Raw genomic sequence first — 15,226 nt, 5'->3', positions numbered from 1 at the left:
ATAGGGCTCAGAGCTCCGGTGAGCGCCGCAGCCACCTCACTCATCTGATGGGGGGTCTGGGGAGTCAGACCGCCACCGCCCTTATATTGAAGGCCTATCCAGATGATAGGCCATCAATATGAAAATCTCTGAGAACCCCCTTAAAGAATTTGATACTTACAGAATAACATGGACATTGCACTGAATGGACTTCATCATATGCAAACATTGCTCAGGAGAAAGAGGCAGTGAATTGTACTGAGGACAAAACAACAAAGCAATATAAGAACTTCATACCATACGCTGTCCACATCCGTACTTCCGTTCTGTGGCCCCGCAAAAAAGATAGAACGTCCTATTCTTGACCACAATTGCAGACAGGAAAGGGCATCTCTATCATAGGGCTGGACATTACGTTCAGCAAAATCCAAAACACATGCAGCCGGTATCAGTGTTTCCCAGGTCCGCAATTTGCGCACTGCAAAACTGACAGTCGTCTGAATGAACCATAAGACAGATTTAGCAAAGCTCTAGATGGTGTAAGCTTTGATAGGGCGTTCAGACCTGCCTCAGATTAATCACAGGGGCTCAGGCTGGATGATAAATCCATTGCAGGGACGGACACTTGTCTATAACTCTATACCCACTATTGGTTGGCTTAGTTTTTTGACAGAATTTTACTGCAATTTTGGTGCATTTTAAACCACATCCCCTTTTCCACAATGCCTCACTAATTTTCCAGTAAGCCATTCCCCATTTTGGGCTAGGTGCAGATAATTTTTATAAACTTAGCAAATTGCGCCACATTTTGGCAAAATTTACACCACAATCTAGGTGCAATAAACTGCATTATGTATTTTATTGTGGAACATGGAAAGCAGGTGCTGGGAATATGCCCTAATTACTCAAATTGTACTGGCTTAGGCCGAATGCACACGGCTGTGTTCCGCGGCCAAGAGCGGTCCGTGGTATGCCGGGCTGGATTCCTGTTCAGAGCTGGTTGTTATGCCGCCGTGCGCTTCATGCCGCAGCTGCTGTACAGTAATGCACTCGTATAGTGTATTACTGTACAGCAGCTCTCGGCCGTGTGCATTCAGCCTTATAAAGAGATGTGTGTGCAAATTGTTACAAGAGTTCCGGTACACGTTCACGTTTTCTGATGCAGTTTTGAAGTTGGAGCTACATCTGGTTTTAGCTTCAAATCTTCAGACATATTCTAGCAGCCTAAGGTTATATTCACATAGCAAAATCCACAACAGAAAGAAAATGGAGTAACTTTTTAGAGGAGTTTTGACAAATATTTAAGAAGAGTTTGAATCGACTTTTACTGCTTCCCCATTGACTTCTATTGAAATCCACAATCGATTCTGCTTCAAAGTAGTAACCTGTCACTGTTTAACCCTTAGTATACTGGAGGTTTTTTTTGTTTTTGCGTGTTTATTTTTCTTCCCCATCTTCCTTGAGCCATAACTTTTTTTATATTTCCATTCATAAAGCTGTATGAGGGCTTATTTTTTATGGAACAAGTTGTACTTTCTAATGCCACTATTTATTACGGCATACAATGTAGTGGGAAGCAGGGAAAAAAAAAAATTCAAATGGGGTGGAATTGAAAAAATAAAAAAATAAATGCCTCCACAGTTTTAAGAGTTTTGTTCCCACAGGGACCAGTTTGTGGCAAAACGGCCCTTCATTCTCTGGGTCAGTACGATTACAATGATACCACATATGTATAGTTTTTTAGTTTTTTTATGTATAAAAAAACAGTGTAAAAATAAGCTTTGAGAATTTTTTTTATTTATTTTTTACATCACCATATTCTGACCCCCATAACCTTTTTATATTTATATCTATTGAGCTGTGTGGGTGCTCATTTTTTTGTGAAACAATCTGTAGTTTTTATTGATACCATTTTGGAATGTGACTTTTTGATCACATTTTATTTTAAAAAAAATTGGGTAAGAGAAGCAATGAAAATATGGCAAATTGGCTATTTTGACCTTTTTTCTATAACGGGCGTTATAATGATGGGGGCGGGCAGGCCGGCAGAGTAACATCACTCAGTCACGCTCCTGCTCCGCCAGCTTCATTAATGAAGTGGGAGGAGCATGACCTAGTGAGTGACGTTCTGCTGCCAGCCTGCCCGCCGCTTTCATAGTGAGTACTACTACAGACGATCACGCTAGTTTAACAAACCAGAGCCACTGTTTGAGCATTAAATAAATGGACTTTACCTGTAGACTGCTGTGAGCGGGGCCTGGTGTAATGGAGCACAGTGACTACACCGGGCCCCGCTGCAAGTGCAACAGCAGTTGCCGGCCTCCAGCCCCTCCTCCCACCCCGCGTGATAGAGGTTTACTGTAATTGATACATCGCAGGCCGGGCTGTGCAGCATAGCGACTGGCGATGTATCCGTGTCAGACATTAAAAAATTGCACCATTCGCTGTATAAGACACACTACTATTTCCCCCCACTTTTGATAAGATTTTATCAAGTGCCAGTAGCCTGCCTCTCTGACCAAAAGATTCATACTTGCCTGCTCCCTGACGCTCCAGTCCTTCGAGCTGTCTCCATGTTCCTTCCGGTCCCTACAATGTTGACATCCATTGCAGTATGGTTACCTGCTCCACTGCAGTCAATGAATGGCTTCAGAAGTGATGTGGCCGCTGAGGTGTTTAGAAATTGGTTGGAACCATTCACACCGTGGCTGCTGAGGTGTGACCATGCTGCACTGGATGTCAACACTTCAGGGACCTGAACAAGGAGACACCAGAGGCACTTGAGAAAATCTCATTATTCCCAGACAAGTCCTTTAAACTTCTTATACTTCCTCTGTTTCAAGTAAAAAAGTTCTAGCCTTACCACAGTGATCCTTATGTCACGACTAAACACCACACCTGGAGAAAAAAAAAAATATATATTCTCCTAACGTTCAATAATATAAAAATAAATAAATAAGTTAAAAAAAAAAAAAAAAATTACAGAAAAATGATTATCCTCATATTCAATAAGGAAAGTGTCTCTTTAGTCAGTCACCATTTATATACAAGAATAATATATAATTACCTTTGATTCATCTTTTAGTTGTGAAAGAGCATGCTTGAGGTGAGGAATTAAAGGGAACTCATCACCATGACAATGCAATATAAGCTACATGCACAGTGTTTTAGAGCAGAAGGAGCTAAGTAGATTGGTGTAGTTTTATGTTTTAGCATGTACATATAATATACACTACTTACTGTAGTCTTACCACATTGAGAAGAGTGGATAAGTATGCTTAGAAAGCTAATTACTGGTTTATTTCACAGGCATAATATATGATCATAATGAAGGCCATAGCCTGGAGGCAAGTGGTCAGCCTTGCATGTAGAGATCCCGGGTTTGAATCTTGGGAGATATTTTTTCTTCAGATATTTTTTCTCTGCCTCAATTTTGAGAATTATAAAAAAAAAAAAAAAAAAAAACTCATTTGACAGTTAATATATTTTGCTGGTTTCTTTATAATCATATATTGTGCCTGTAAATAAGCCAGTAATAGGTTTTAGATTTCTAAACATAAAAAAACACTTCTCAATGTATTAAGGCTATAGCCATTTATTATGGGTTAAATGAGAAAAAAGAAAAAGAAAAAGTCTCTCCTGGGACTTTAACTTTGTGCCTCTACATGCAAGGCTGATAACGTACCACATACGGAAAAAAAAAATTCTATACTGAGAAAACTAACACTTCTCAAAGCATAACGTTTTGTGGAAAAAAAAAAAAAAAAAAAAAACACATACAAAAGGCATTTTCATGGTGGTAGAAAAATAAAAAGCCTTTCCTAACCCGCAAATGTGACATACCCTAAGAGGGCACATAATTGGTAAAGGATGAGATAACTTTCCTCCTGATTCTGTGCGTTATTACGCTGTCCCTTAACTTAAAACAAGTGTTGCATCTAGAATATTGGTATCGTGTGAAAGCTTCCCTTTAAAGTGTAACTGCCATTTTTTTTTTTTATGTGCAGGGCAATTTGTGCCGGCATACATACATAATTCCTCTGGGTAGCCATCTTATATGCTTCTGGCCCATGTAAAAAGCTGTGAACTCTCATCTTTCTGAAGCCTGGGTCGCCTATGATATAGATGGACACTTTTATTACCACTACTCTGTAAGGCCAGCAATAAAAGGTCATAAAAGCTACACCAGGCCCAGCTCATCCTGTCCAAGATCAGCTCGCTGTCAAGCCTGGCTGGAGCGTGACGTCATTAATTTCCAGGTCTGGTTTGAGGAGAGCTAATAGCCCTTAATTAGCTCTGGGCATAAAACCAGTCCACTTTCATATTTCATTTAGGAATCAACTTATGCCCTTTCTGACACCAGATCCAGGCTCTACAGAGTATTGTGGTTAATTTGGTATCAAATATGACTAGAGGATGTAATTCCTTAGCTGACCTATGGGTGGTAGAAGAACTACAGGTCCCAGCATTACCGTGTGTGGTCTCATTCTGTAGGTAAATAAATAAGGATCGCAAATATGTATTCTGTATAAAAATATGCCGATGTATCAGGGAGATACGGGCTTAAGTATAATCCTCATTGTAGGAACTGAACTTTGATGGGGTCATAAAACACTTGGAGGCCCTAGGATTCACAGTCACTCTGCTGCCATTGGCTGACAGGAGTAAGTCTCCTGCCCATGGGAGAGTTCATAAAAATCCATGCACAAGGACAGAGGAGAGAGACCCATGGAACATCACCAGACACTTAATTGGACATTGACGGCATATCCCTGTATCAGAAGAACTTTGAGGGTCTCCCCTGATACATACTGAAAAGGGGTTTGCAAGGATTCAAAAAGGACATATGAACGACCATCTGAAACCCTGCAGAGAAACTAAGTATTCTTTCATCTTTTTCCCTTTCATTTGAACTGTCGTGATTATTTATATTGTTATTATTATTCTGTAGATTTATAGTCATTTTCATTAGACTTGTCTGCACTGCTTTTTACCGCTTATTAAAGATTATAAAATCTAAGTGGCCAAGTCTTCCATATTCTAAGCTGCTGAACAACGTACCTTGCCTTTGAAGAGACGTTACCAGGTAGTTAGTTAATTGCATTTAGGAATTGTAGCTGGGGGTGATTGACTGCGGTTGGTCAGTAAGTGATATCCGGTTCATCCACTGATCTGTGTGATAGTGAATGACCCGGATAGTCAGCTCGTGGACCGGGAACCCACGTGGTGGCAGTTACCGAAGTATAGTGGGGGGTGTTAGCCGAGTGGTAATACCCCGGTCACGTGAGGTCTCTGTGTGTGCGCAGACTCCGTCACAGACCACTACGTCAGAGCTGTGGGATCCGGAGCGGTCGGATCCATAGTTCGTGACATTTTTCTGGTGGCAGCTTACGGGATTCTGTATGCTTAGAATATTAGTGCATGAAGTTATGTCCATAACTCTGTACTAAAGGATTGAAAAATTCTGGAAGACGAAGCACAGTGCATTAGTTTTGATAGAATAATAATTCACGACAGTACCCTCCCCTCTCTCTTGTTTTCTGTCCTATCTTTTATTTGGCAATAATGTCCGAATCCGTGAATTATGACGCCCTGAGCGTGGCTGATATCACAGCTCTGTGTGAGCACAAAGGCATCCAAGTATATGGGAAAAATAAGACTGTCCTTATCCAGGAGTTATGTGCACGGAGGAGTCAAGAGTCATCCCTGCAGGATTCAGAGAATGGAGGAGACTCTGGGGCCCCTGAGGCAGGTGACCCCTTCCAGAATGAGGATGATGAACTTGGAGGAGGACAGCCTGCTGGGGCTTGCAGTCCTCTAGCTGGACATAACTCTGTCTCTATGCCATCCCAAAATGGTCTGGACCAACTAATGCTCAGTAACCCGGACTTATATTTTCGGCTGCTGGAGGCACGTCGGGCAGAGCGCAAGGCTGAGCTCGAGGCTGCAGAGCGCAAGGCTGAGCTCGAGGCTGCAGAACGGGAAGCTGTCCGCAGGCATGAACTGGACCTGGCCCGAGTACAGCTTCAGGGGTCCGACCGGCATGCTACATCCACAAGCCCATCCCTGATGGTCAAGCCAAAACTGCCTGTGATGGAGTCTGAGAACTGTGACATTGATCTTTTCCTGCATGCTTTTGAAACCTCATGCCAGCAGTACCAGGTACCAGAGCTACAGTGGGCGGGACATCTAATGTCCGCACTGAAGGGCAAAGCTATGGAGGCCCTGGTCGGACTACCATTAGCAGAGCGTACCAGTTACGCGGTCATCAAAAAGGCTATTCTGGTCAAGTACCAGCTGACTCCAGAGACTTACCGTTTACGGTTCCGGTCCCTGCGGAGAGGGCCCGGAGATACTTTTATGGACCATCTGGGCAAGTTGCAGACCACCTTCCAACAGTGGTCTGATCCCCTCACAGAGGACACCAAGCAGTCCCTGGCGGATCTGATGGTACCGAGAACAGTTTGTCTCCAATTGCCCCACAGATGTGCAAAAATATGTATGTGAGCACAAGCCGAAGAGTGCGCGAGAGGCGGCCGAGCTAGCCGATGAATACGTCGCCATGCCCAGCACTCGGGCATTCAAAGACACTCTGTCCCGTCTGGGAGGAACCTCTTCATCTGCTTCTTCCTCCCGGCCAGCTTTGTCGGTTCCTGTCCAGCGACCCTTTCACAGGCCTGCACAAAGACCTGAAGGAGTCAAGCCAGCACCGACAGACGTGCGCAAGTGCTATGCGTGCGGCAAGCCAGGACACCTCAGCCACTCGTGCCCGGAGAAGAAGACAGCACCCCCTGGCAAGCTTGCCCGCAACCCATCATCTGTGCTGTTAGTGAATGGAGCTGCAAGACACACCGCAGACAACCTACAGTCGGTTACTGTGGGCAACCGATGCACCACAGGCTTCCGCGATACAGGAGCCGAAGTCACACTAGTTCGGCCTGAACTAGTGGATGACACAGACCTTATTCCCGGCAAAAGCCTCACCATCACGGGAGTTGGGGGGGGGGGGTGAGCCCTAATGTTCCCCTAGCTCGTGTTTTCCTTGATTGGGGGGCTGGGAGTGGAGTAAGGGAGGTGGGAGTCTCTGCGGAGATCCCCACAAATGTTTTATTAGGCACTGACCTAGGACGATTGGTCTCGTGCTACGTGCCCCCTGGAAGCACACAGGACTCACCCGTCCCTATGGAGGTCCCTGGACATCCCGAGGTACTGTGCAAGGATGTTTGCGTAACATCAGATAACCTTGGGGATGGACCGCGGGAGGTGGGAGGTGGGGTGTGTGGGAGCAGTTCTCCTATGACAGGAGATGTAGAGGGGATGGCGGGTGTATGTACACAGGTAGCAAACATGTGTTTAACTGATTCAAGTTGTGCAAATGTTAAATGTGATGACATTATTGTGCCTGTGTTGCCCGTCACTCGCAGGGCTGCAAAAGCCGCAGCGGAACGCTCCATTGGGGAAGAGCAAGTGGAAGTGTCCCCTTCCACCGGTTCGGACCCCATGGACTTAACCGCGTCAGAGCCTCAGCCACTGTCCCTGTTCGCCACAGGACAGCTGGCTGGGACTTGTAGTGCCGCCTTTGAGCAGGCCCTGCGAGATGACCTTACCTTGGAGCAGCTAAGAGGGTTAGCTGCCAGCCCTCCCACTGAGGGAGACAAATACCGAGTGTGTTGGGACAATGGGAAACTGTATAAGGAGGACATCTCCCACAGTGACAGTAGGGTGGGGCCACTCAAGAGGCAGCTCATTGTACCTGTGCAGTTCAGGGAACAATTACTGCAAGTGGCTCATGAGATCCCCTTAGCTGGTCACCTGGGAATAACCAAAACAAAGTCCCGGGTGATGCAGAATTTTTTCTGGCCTGGCCTCGGGGCAGATGTCGCCAAGTACTGCAGGTCCTGCGACACCTGTCAGCGAGTTGGCAAAGCAGGAGACCGTCACCTGAGCTCCATTGAATCCCTTACCAATAATTGATGAACCCTTCAGGAGGGTGGCCGTGGACATTATTGGTCCACTGGCCATCCCCAGCAGTTCGGGTAAACGATTCATATTAACCCTGGTGGATTACGCGACGCGCTACCCGGAAGCAGTGGCGTTATCCTCCATTAGGGCAGACAAGGTTGCAGACGCCCTGCTGGGGATCTTCACGAGAGTGGGGTTCCCAGCTGAGCTTCTCAGCGACCAAGGACCTCAGTTCATGTCTGAACTAATGCAGGGGCTCTGTAGGAAAATACAGGTGAACCATATCGTAGCCAGCCCTTACCACCCACAAACAAACGGCCTCTGTGAGCGCTTCAACGGGACGTTGAAGCAGATGCTGAAGACGTTTGTGGAGGCGCAAGGGAAGGACTGGGAACGATATCTACCTCACCTGCTATTTGCCTACAGAGAGGTTCCCCAGGAGTCAACCGGGTTTTCGCCCTTCGAACTCCTGTATGGTCGACGAGTAAGAGGTCCCCTAGACCTAATCAGAGAGTCTTGGGAAGGCAAGGTTGCCGGAACTGAAGTCTCTGTAGTAGACTATGTCCTCAGGTTCCGAGACAAAATGGAGTCGCTGGTAGGTCTGGTACAGGAGAATATGGTGCAGGCCCAAAGCAAACAGAAGCAGTGGTATAACCGCACTGCCCGAGAGAGAATCTACCAGGAGGGGCAGAAGGTCTATGTCCTGCTGCCAATGCGGCAAAACAAACTGCAAGCTGCATGGGAAGGGCCGTACCCCATTGTCAAATGTCTGAGTAAGGTAAATTATGTGGTGGGCCTTGGAGAGGGAGGTAGGAGACAGAAGACGTTTCACGTCAACATGCTCAAGGAGCATCACGAGAGAACGCCACATGTTATGCCGGTTTGCAGCCTGCCCGAAAGGGAGGAGGCCGACCCCCTACTAGATCTGCTAGCTGACACTCGAGAGTTGGAGGTGGACTTAACCCTCAACCCTCAACTCTCGTCCCAGCAGAGATCTCAGCTCTTAGAAGTGTTGACGGCTCACCGTGACACTTTTACAGGGAAACCCGGGAGAACACACCTTGCAGTCCATCATGTGGACACAGGTACACATGCTCCCACCAAGCAGTCCGCCTACCGTGTCTCACTGGAGGTCCAGGCAGACCTCAGGAGGGAGATCGAGGAGATGAAGCAGCTCGGGGTCATTCAGAAATCCCACAGCGCTTGGGCCTCACCGGTGGTTCTGGTCCCGAAGAAAGATCAGACAACCAGGTTCTGTGTGGATTATCGGAAACTGAATGCCATCACAACCTCGGATGCTTACCCCATGCCCAGGATTGATGAACTGTTAGATAAGTTGGCAGGAGCCAGCTACCTGACAATCATGGACCTGAGCAGGGGGTATTGGCAGATTCCCCTGACCTCGGAGGCTCAGGAGAAGTCGGCCTTCATCACCCCTTTCGGCTTATACGAATTTACTGTAATGCCGTTTGGGATGAAGAATGCGCCAGCCACCTTTCAAAGGCTTGTGAATGACTTGCTGGAAGGACTAGAAGAATGTGCTGTCGCCTATTTAGACGACATTGCCGTGTATAGCCCCACGTGGAAGGAGCATCTGGTGCACCTGTCGCAAGTACTGGACAAACTTGCTGCGGCTGGACTAACTGTTAAGCCTAGCAAGTGCCAGCTGGGCATGAATGAGGTCACTTACTTAGGCCACAGAGTAGGAGGAGGCACACTGAGGCCTGAAATAGAGAAGGTGAAAGCCATTACGAGATGGCCAACACCTCTCACCAAGAAGCAGGTCATGTCTTTCTTGGGAACAGCCGGGTACTATAGGAAGTTCATCCCGAACTATAGCGCCCTGGCCAAGTCTCTGACAGACTTGACCAAGAAGAAGCTGCCCAGGATGGTGTCATGGACGCCGGAATGCGAGCAAGGCTTCCAGGCCCTGAAGGATGCACTAGCCAGTGCTCCTGTGCTTCAGGCCCCAGATTTCACTCGGAAGTTTGTGGTCCACACGGATGCTTCCGCCTTTGGTCTGGGTGCAGTCCTGAGTCAAGTGAACCAGGCCGGGGAGGAGCATCCTGTACTATACCTGAGCCGTAAGTTACTGGCCAGGGAGACCAGCTACTCCACAATAGAGAAGGAGTGTTTAGCTATTGTGTGGTCCCTGCAAAAGCTACAACACTACCTGTATGGACGCAATTTCACAGTGATCACTGATCACAATCCCCTCAGCTGGTTGGCACGTCTCGCAGGAGACAATGCGAAACTGCTGAGATGGAGCCTGATTTTGCAGCAGTACAACTTCACCGTGCAGCACAGAAAAGGTAGTTTACATGGAAATGCCGACGGGTTGTCGCGGCAGGGAGAATCGACCGGAGATGGCTGGGTTGCTGTGGAATAGGCTTGTGGCCATTTCCCCAGGCAACCTTTTAAAAGAGGGAGGTGTGCCGGCATACATACATAATTCCTCTGGGTAGCCATCTTATATGCTTCTGGCCCTATGTAAAAAGCTGTGAACTCTCATCTTTCTGAAGCCTGGGTCGCCTATGATATAGATGGACACTTTTATTACCACTACTCTGTAAGGCCAGCAATAAAAGGTCATAAAAGCTACACCAGGCCCAGCTCATCCTGTCCAAGATCAGCTCGCTGTCAAGCCTGGCTGGAGCGTGACGTCATTAATTTCCAGGTCTGGTTTGAGGAGAGCTAATAGCCCTTAATTAGCTCTGGGCATAAAACCAGTCCACTTTCATATTTCATTTAGGAATCAACTTATGCCCTTTCTGACACCAGATCCAGGCTCTACAGAGTATTGTGGTTAATTTGGTATCAAATATGACTAGAGGATGTAATTCCTTAGCTGACCTATGGGTGGTAGAAGAACTACAGGTCCCAGCATTACCGTGTGTGGTCTCATTCTGTAGGTAAATAAATAAGGATCGCAAATATGTATTCTGTATAAAAATATGCCGATGTATCAGGGAGATACGGGCTTAAGTATAATCCTCATTGTAGGAACTGAACTTTGATGGGGTCATAAAACACTTGGAGGCCCTAGGATTCACAGTCACTCTGCTGCCATTGGCTGACAGGAGTAAGTCTCCTGCCCATGGGAGAGTTCATAAAAATCCATGCACAAGGACAGAGGAGAGAGACCCATGGAACATCACCAGACACTTAATTGGACATTGACGGCATATCCCTGTATCAGAAGAACTTTGAGGGTCTCCCCTGATACATACTGAAAAGGGGTTTGCAAGGATTCAAAAAGGACATATGAACGACCATCTGAAACCCTGCAGAGAAACTAAGTATTCTTTCATCTTTTTCCCTTTCATTTGAACTGTCGTGATTATTTATATTGTTATTATTATTCTGTAGATTTATAGTCATTTTCATTAGACTTGTCTGCACTGCTTTTTACCGCTTATTAAAGATTATAAAATCTAAGTGGCCAAGTCTTCCATATTCTAAGCTGCTGAACAACGTACCTTGCCTTTGAAGAGACGTTACCAGGTAGTTAGTTAATTGCATTTAGGAATTGTAGCTGGGGGTGATTGACTGCGGTTGGTCAGTAAGTGATATCCGGTTCATCCACTGATCTGTGTGATAGTGAATGACCCGGATAGTCGGCTCGTGGACCGGGAACCCACGTGGTGGCAGTTACCGAAGTATAGTGGGGGGTGTTAGCCGAGTGGTAATACCCCGGTCACGTGAGGTCTCTGTGTGTGCGCAGACTCCGTCACAGACCACTACGTCAGAGCTGTGGGATCCGGAGCGGTCGGATCCATAGTTCGTGACACAATTGATAAACTTTTTTTAAATATTTGTTTATGCATCACTGTCCAGCACAGTACTTAATAGCGAAGATGTGCCTCACTCACTTAGCTTCCCTGCCCTCACTGCCTCCCTCATGTATTCCCTAAAGCTGGCCATAAACACTATATATCTATATCTATCTACATACCGTCCTGCCCAACATCGGTAGACTGTCAGCAGTGAGTGCTGACAGTGTCTGTGTGATCTGTATGCCCTGTGCTCTCGCTAACTAGAGTATATAGACAAGGAAGTTGCAGGAGATCACTACCATCTCTTCAGCATCCCCCCCACTGCTCTGAGTGTATTGAATTAACAAAACATGATCAATGTAACTACTTACCATCAGGCACAGGTTTAGTTCCACGCTGCAGGAGCACTTTAGCAGTATCAGAATTTAATGACGAATTGGCATCTAGTAGCCTATATAAAATGTCAAATGGTAAAGGAGGTGCATAGATATTGTCGACTCAAACAAGTATGTAAAACAATTCTACACTGGTATTTGCATCACTGCATGGTCCAGAACACGATACAACCGTAACCGTCATACACGTTAAACAACCGTCAATATGTTATTCTGCAGACCAAGTTCTTGTGGTCAATGAAGCCTCTGCAGACTTTTCACGTTTCCCTTCTTGAAAGGAGCGGTGTATGGTCATGTGACTACAGCCCTGACTGCAGAATCGGCAGCAGGGTGGAGGGCAAGGTACTGCTGAAACTCTTCCTTCTACAGTATAAAACTTTCCATATAGGATACTTTGTTTTTTACAGTAAAATGGCCTCTGAGATATAAGGGACTGATTGTTGAAACCATCTATTGGTGATCGGTGGCATGATATGAATCATGATGGGTGCCTTGATGCCATCTGCAAGACAATGGAACAGAAGAGGTTGTGGTTCTAGTGGGAGCTTTTCTTCCTCCACGTGTTGGATTAACCCTTTTACCTATAGACCTTACAGGGAAATTTCCTGTTGGGCCCATGCCCAGGGACCATTAAAGTCCCCCTCGTGGCCACTGGACAGGTACATAATGATCTGCTGCTCTCAGCATTAATTAATGCTAGATACTTATGCACCTGGCCAGCAGCCGCAAGTGCCCTCTTGAATGCCACTGGTTTAAAACAATCCTCAGTATGGTGATAGGACAGTATTTTATGCTGTACTTTGGTATTTGGTACTGCTGGGGTTGTATTTTGTGCTGCACTAAGTTATTGCTGTCCCCCCTACTTCTGTTGTACCAGCCTACCCCGGGCTTGTGTTGGCCCTGCCTACTTGTGTCGCCCCACCTTCTGTCAATTTGGACCTGCCTACAACATCGGGCCAATTTTAATTTAATTTTATTCCAGAGCTACTTTAAGTTCTAACACCCAATCCACTCATAATTTTACTGAACCAGACTTATGTCGCCACAGAACTCTATGATAAAATATTGGCGTGTTGTTCTGTGGACTTGCCCATTATTAACTTTTTTTTGTTGGATACAAAAATCCAACATGTTACCTACCCTAAGCAAAAGGAGCTGTACAAAAGGTAAAACAGCTTCTGTTTAAACAATGCAATGTACATATCAAAAGCAATAACCACTGCAGATTTGTTATATAAATGTAAGTAAATATGTGAAATACTATGAACTTAGGGTAAAGAAACGTTACGACCAAAATCATAACACTAGGAAATCTGTCACCACATACCTGGAAAAAAAAAAAAATCCAGCTGACACTGGGAGATATGCAGATTTTGTTTTACAGTATTGTTCTCAGCCATAGCAATGTGCTCCTGCGATTTGGGATGTGCTGACTGACCCCCCCCCCCCCCCCACACCTTTTTTCTTTGCAATTTGTACTGGAGGTGTGGCTGACACCTTAGTCTTGCACTCCTGACCAGCTCGTCTGCCCCATAGGCTGATTTTAATTAGTGCGAGTATATAGCTTGGCCTGCTCTCCCTCACTCACTGGAAGCCATTTGGCACCACGAGAGATATAGTTGTGGACTCTCATTGCAGTCTTTGGTGGCCATTCGGCACCAGGAGAGGTGTGGAGTGGGCTCGGCATGCATGTTGGTACCTGCATTCCTTGGATATAATGGAGGTCATTTTGGCACCAAAGATGACAGAAATTAAAGCAGGCCCAGCATGTGGAACCTACACTGCCTGAATTGTATGGTAGCCGTCATGGCACATAACAGGTAGAATTTAGTGTTAGGAACCCGTCTTACAGAGATCGCCTTGACGTGTGGCAGACGGGCTCAAATAATTTTGTACAAAATGATTTATAAGTATAGCATTAGCAATTATGCATTTTTGTACTTTATTTGGTTTGCAGAGAGCTGTTACATTGCATATTTTGTTTTCAGCCCAGCTGACTGACCCCCTTTTTCTTTACTGGGAGATATGCACTTGTCAGATGAATCCAACCCCACTTGTTCCATGTTGATTGCTGGTCTCATTTCAGATATACAAGTGATTTTATATTATGCAAATTAGCCACTTGGTGCAACAACGCCATTGTCGTTGCACTTAGAACTCCAGTCAGTTTCTTTGCTGGCCACAATTTCCCCTTTCCTCCCCACTCTGAGTGACAGGGTCGGGGGGGGGGGGGGTACAGCTAATAGCGCCTCGCCCTGAAATCTTGCCGCTGCGTGTGCGCCTCTTTGATCAATGACCCATGAGATTTCTGGTCCTGGCGTCATTAACTCTACATTGCCTGGTCGTCACTCATAGCGGGAGGGGGCGTGGCCGGCACAGAAACAGACTAAAGATATCAGCAATGCACCCATAGTATATAAAATGGCTTGTATCTCTGGATTGGGACCACCAATCAACATGGGACAAATGGAATGGATTCAGCTGACAAGTGCACATCATCAGTGTCAGCTTGATTTATTTTGAGGCATGTGGTGACATATTCCCTTTAAAGCAATGGGTAGTGGATATCAAACTATCAGGCACTGGTAGTGGAATTTTAACTGTGGAATGTTGAAAAGCCATATTCAAAAGTGGAGAGAAAATAAATAAATTTAAAAAAAAATCTGTGTGTGCCATGCAGACAATAAGTATATGCACTGTGCATTCACTTGCATGTGTTAAGTTATGAATGGAAAAAGACAAAAATAAAAATTACCTTTGCAAGGCTCCTTCTGGGGTATAAACCTTTGCTCCATTTGCCCCCTCTAATCGAGAGTAATGGGTGACTGACCTTTTTACATGGTTTGTTAAGTCCTGTAAACACAATGAACAACATTTACAGTGTTTTCAAACAACTTAGGCCTAGTTCACACTTAGGTTCTGTATACGGAACGTGAAAAAATTCATTTCAATGGATCCGCAAAAAAAAAAAAGGTTTGTGCAAGGAAAAAGGTAAATCCATTTTCCCTCAGCTGCAGTAAGAGACAGACCCAGGTGCTACCATCTTAATTGAATTCTTGCTGAGCATCTGCCCCCGCCTTGCTCAGTGTGTTCCCTTTTATTTACTAACAAAAG

General features: G+C 45.7%; 1 protein-coding gene across 2 annotated transcripts in view; it reads right to left on the bottom strand.

Annotated features, from left to right (window-relative positions):
* LOC122943830 (serine hydrolase-like protein) overlaps positions 1–15,226 on the bottom strand; it is a 44,290-nt gene that overhangs the window by 4,494 nt on the left and 24,570 nt on the right. For both annotated transcript variants that reach the window (XM_044301890.1, XM_044301891.1), the window contains exons 8-11: positions 14,868–14,965; positions 12,089–12,168; positions 2,843–2,877; positions 161–237 (exon numbers count right to left, since the gene is read on the bottom strand). In XM_044301890.1, the coding sequence (XP_044157825.1) occupies positions 161–237; positions 2,843–2,877; positions 12,089–12,168; positions 14,868–14,965 (290 nt within the window). The remainder of the gene's footprint in view (positions 1–160; positions 238–2,842; positions 2,878–12,088; positions 12,169–14,867; positions 14,966–15,226) is intronic.

The sequence above is a fragment of the Bufo gargarizans genome, chromosome 7 (assembly GCF_014858855.1).
Source record: "Bufo gargarizans isolate SCDJY-AF-19 chromosome 7, ASM1485885v1, whole genome shotgun sequence".
NCBI classification, from domain to species: domain Eukaryota; kingdom Metazoa; phylum Chordata; class Amphibia; order Anura; family Bufonidae; genus Bufo; species Bufo gargarizans.
The sequence above is the reverse complement of the archived record's forward strand: the minus strand, read 5'-3'. Positions and strand labels throughout refer to the sequence as shown.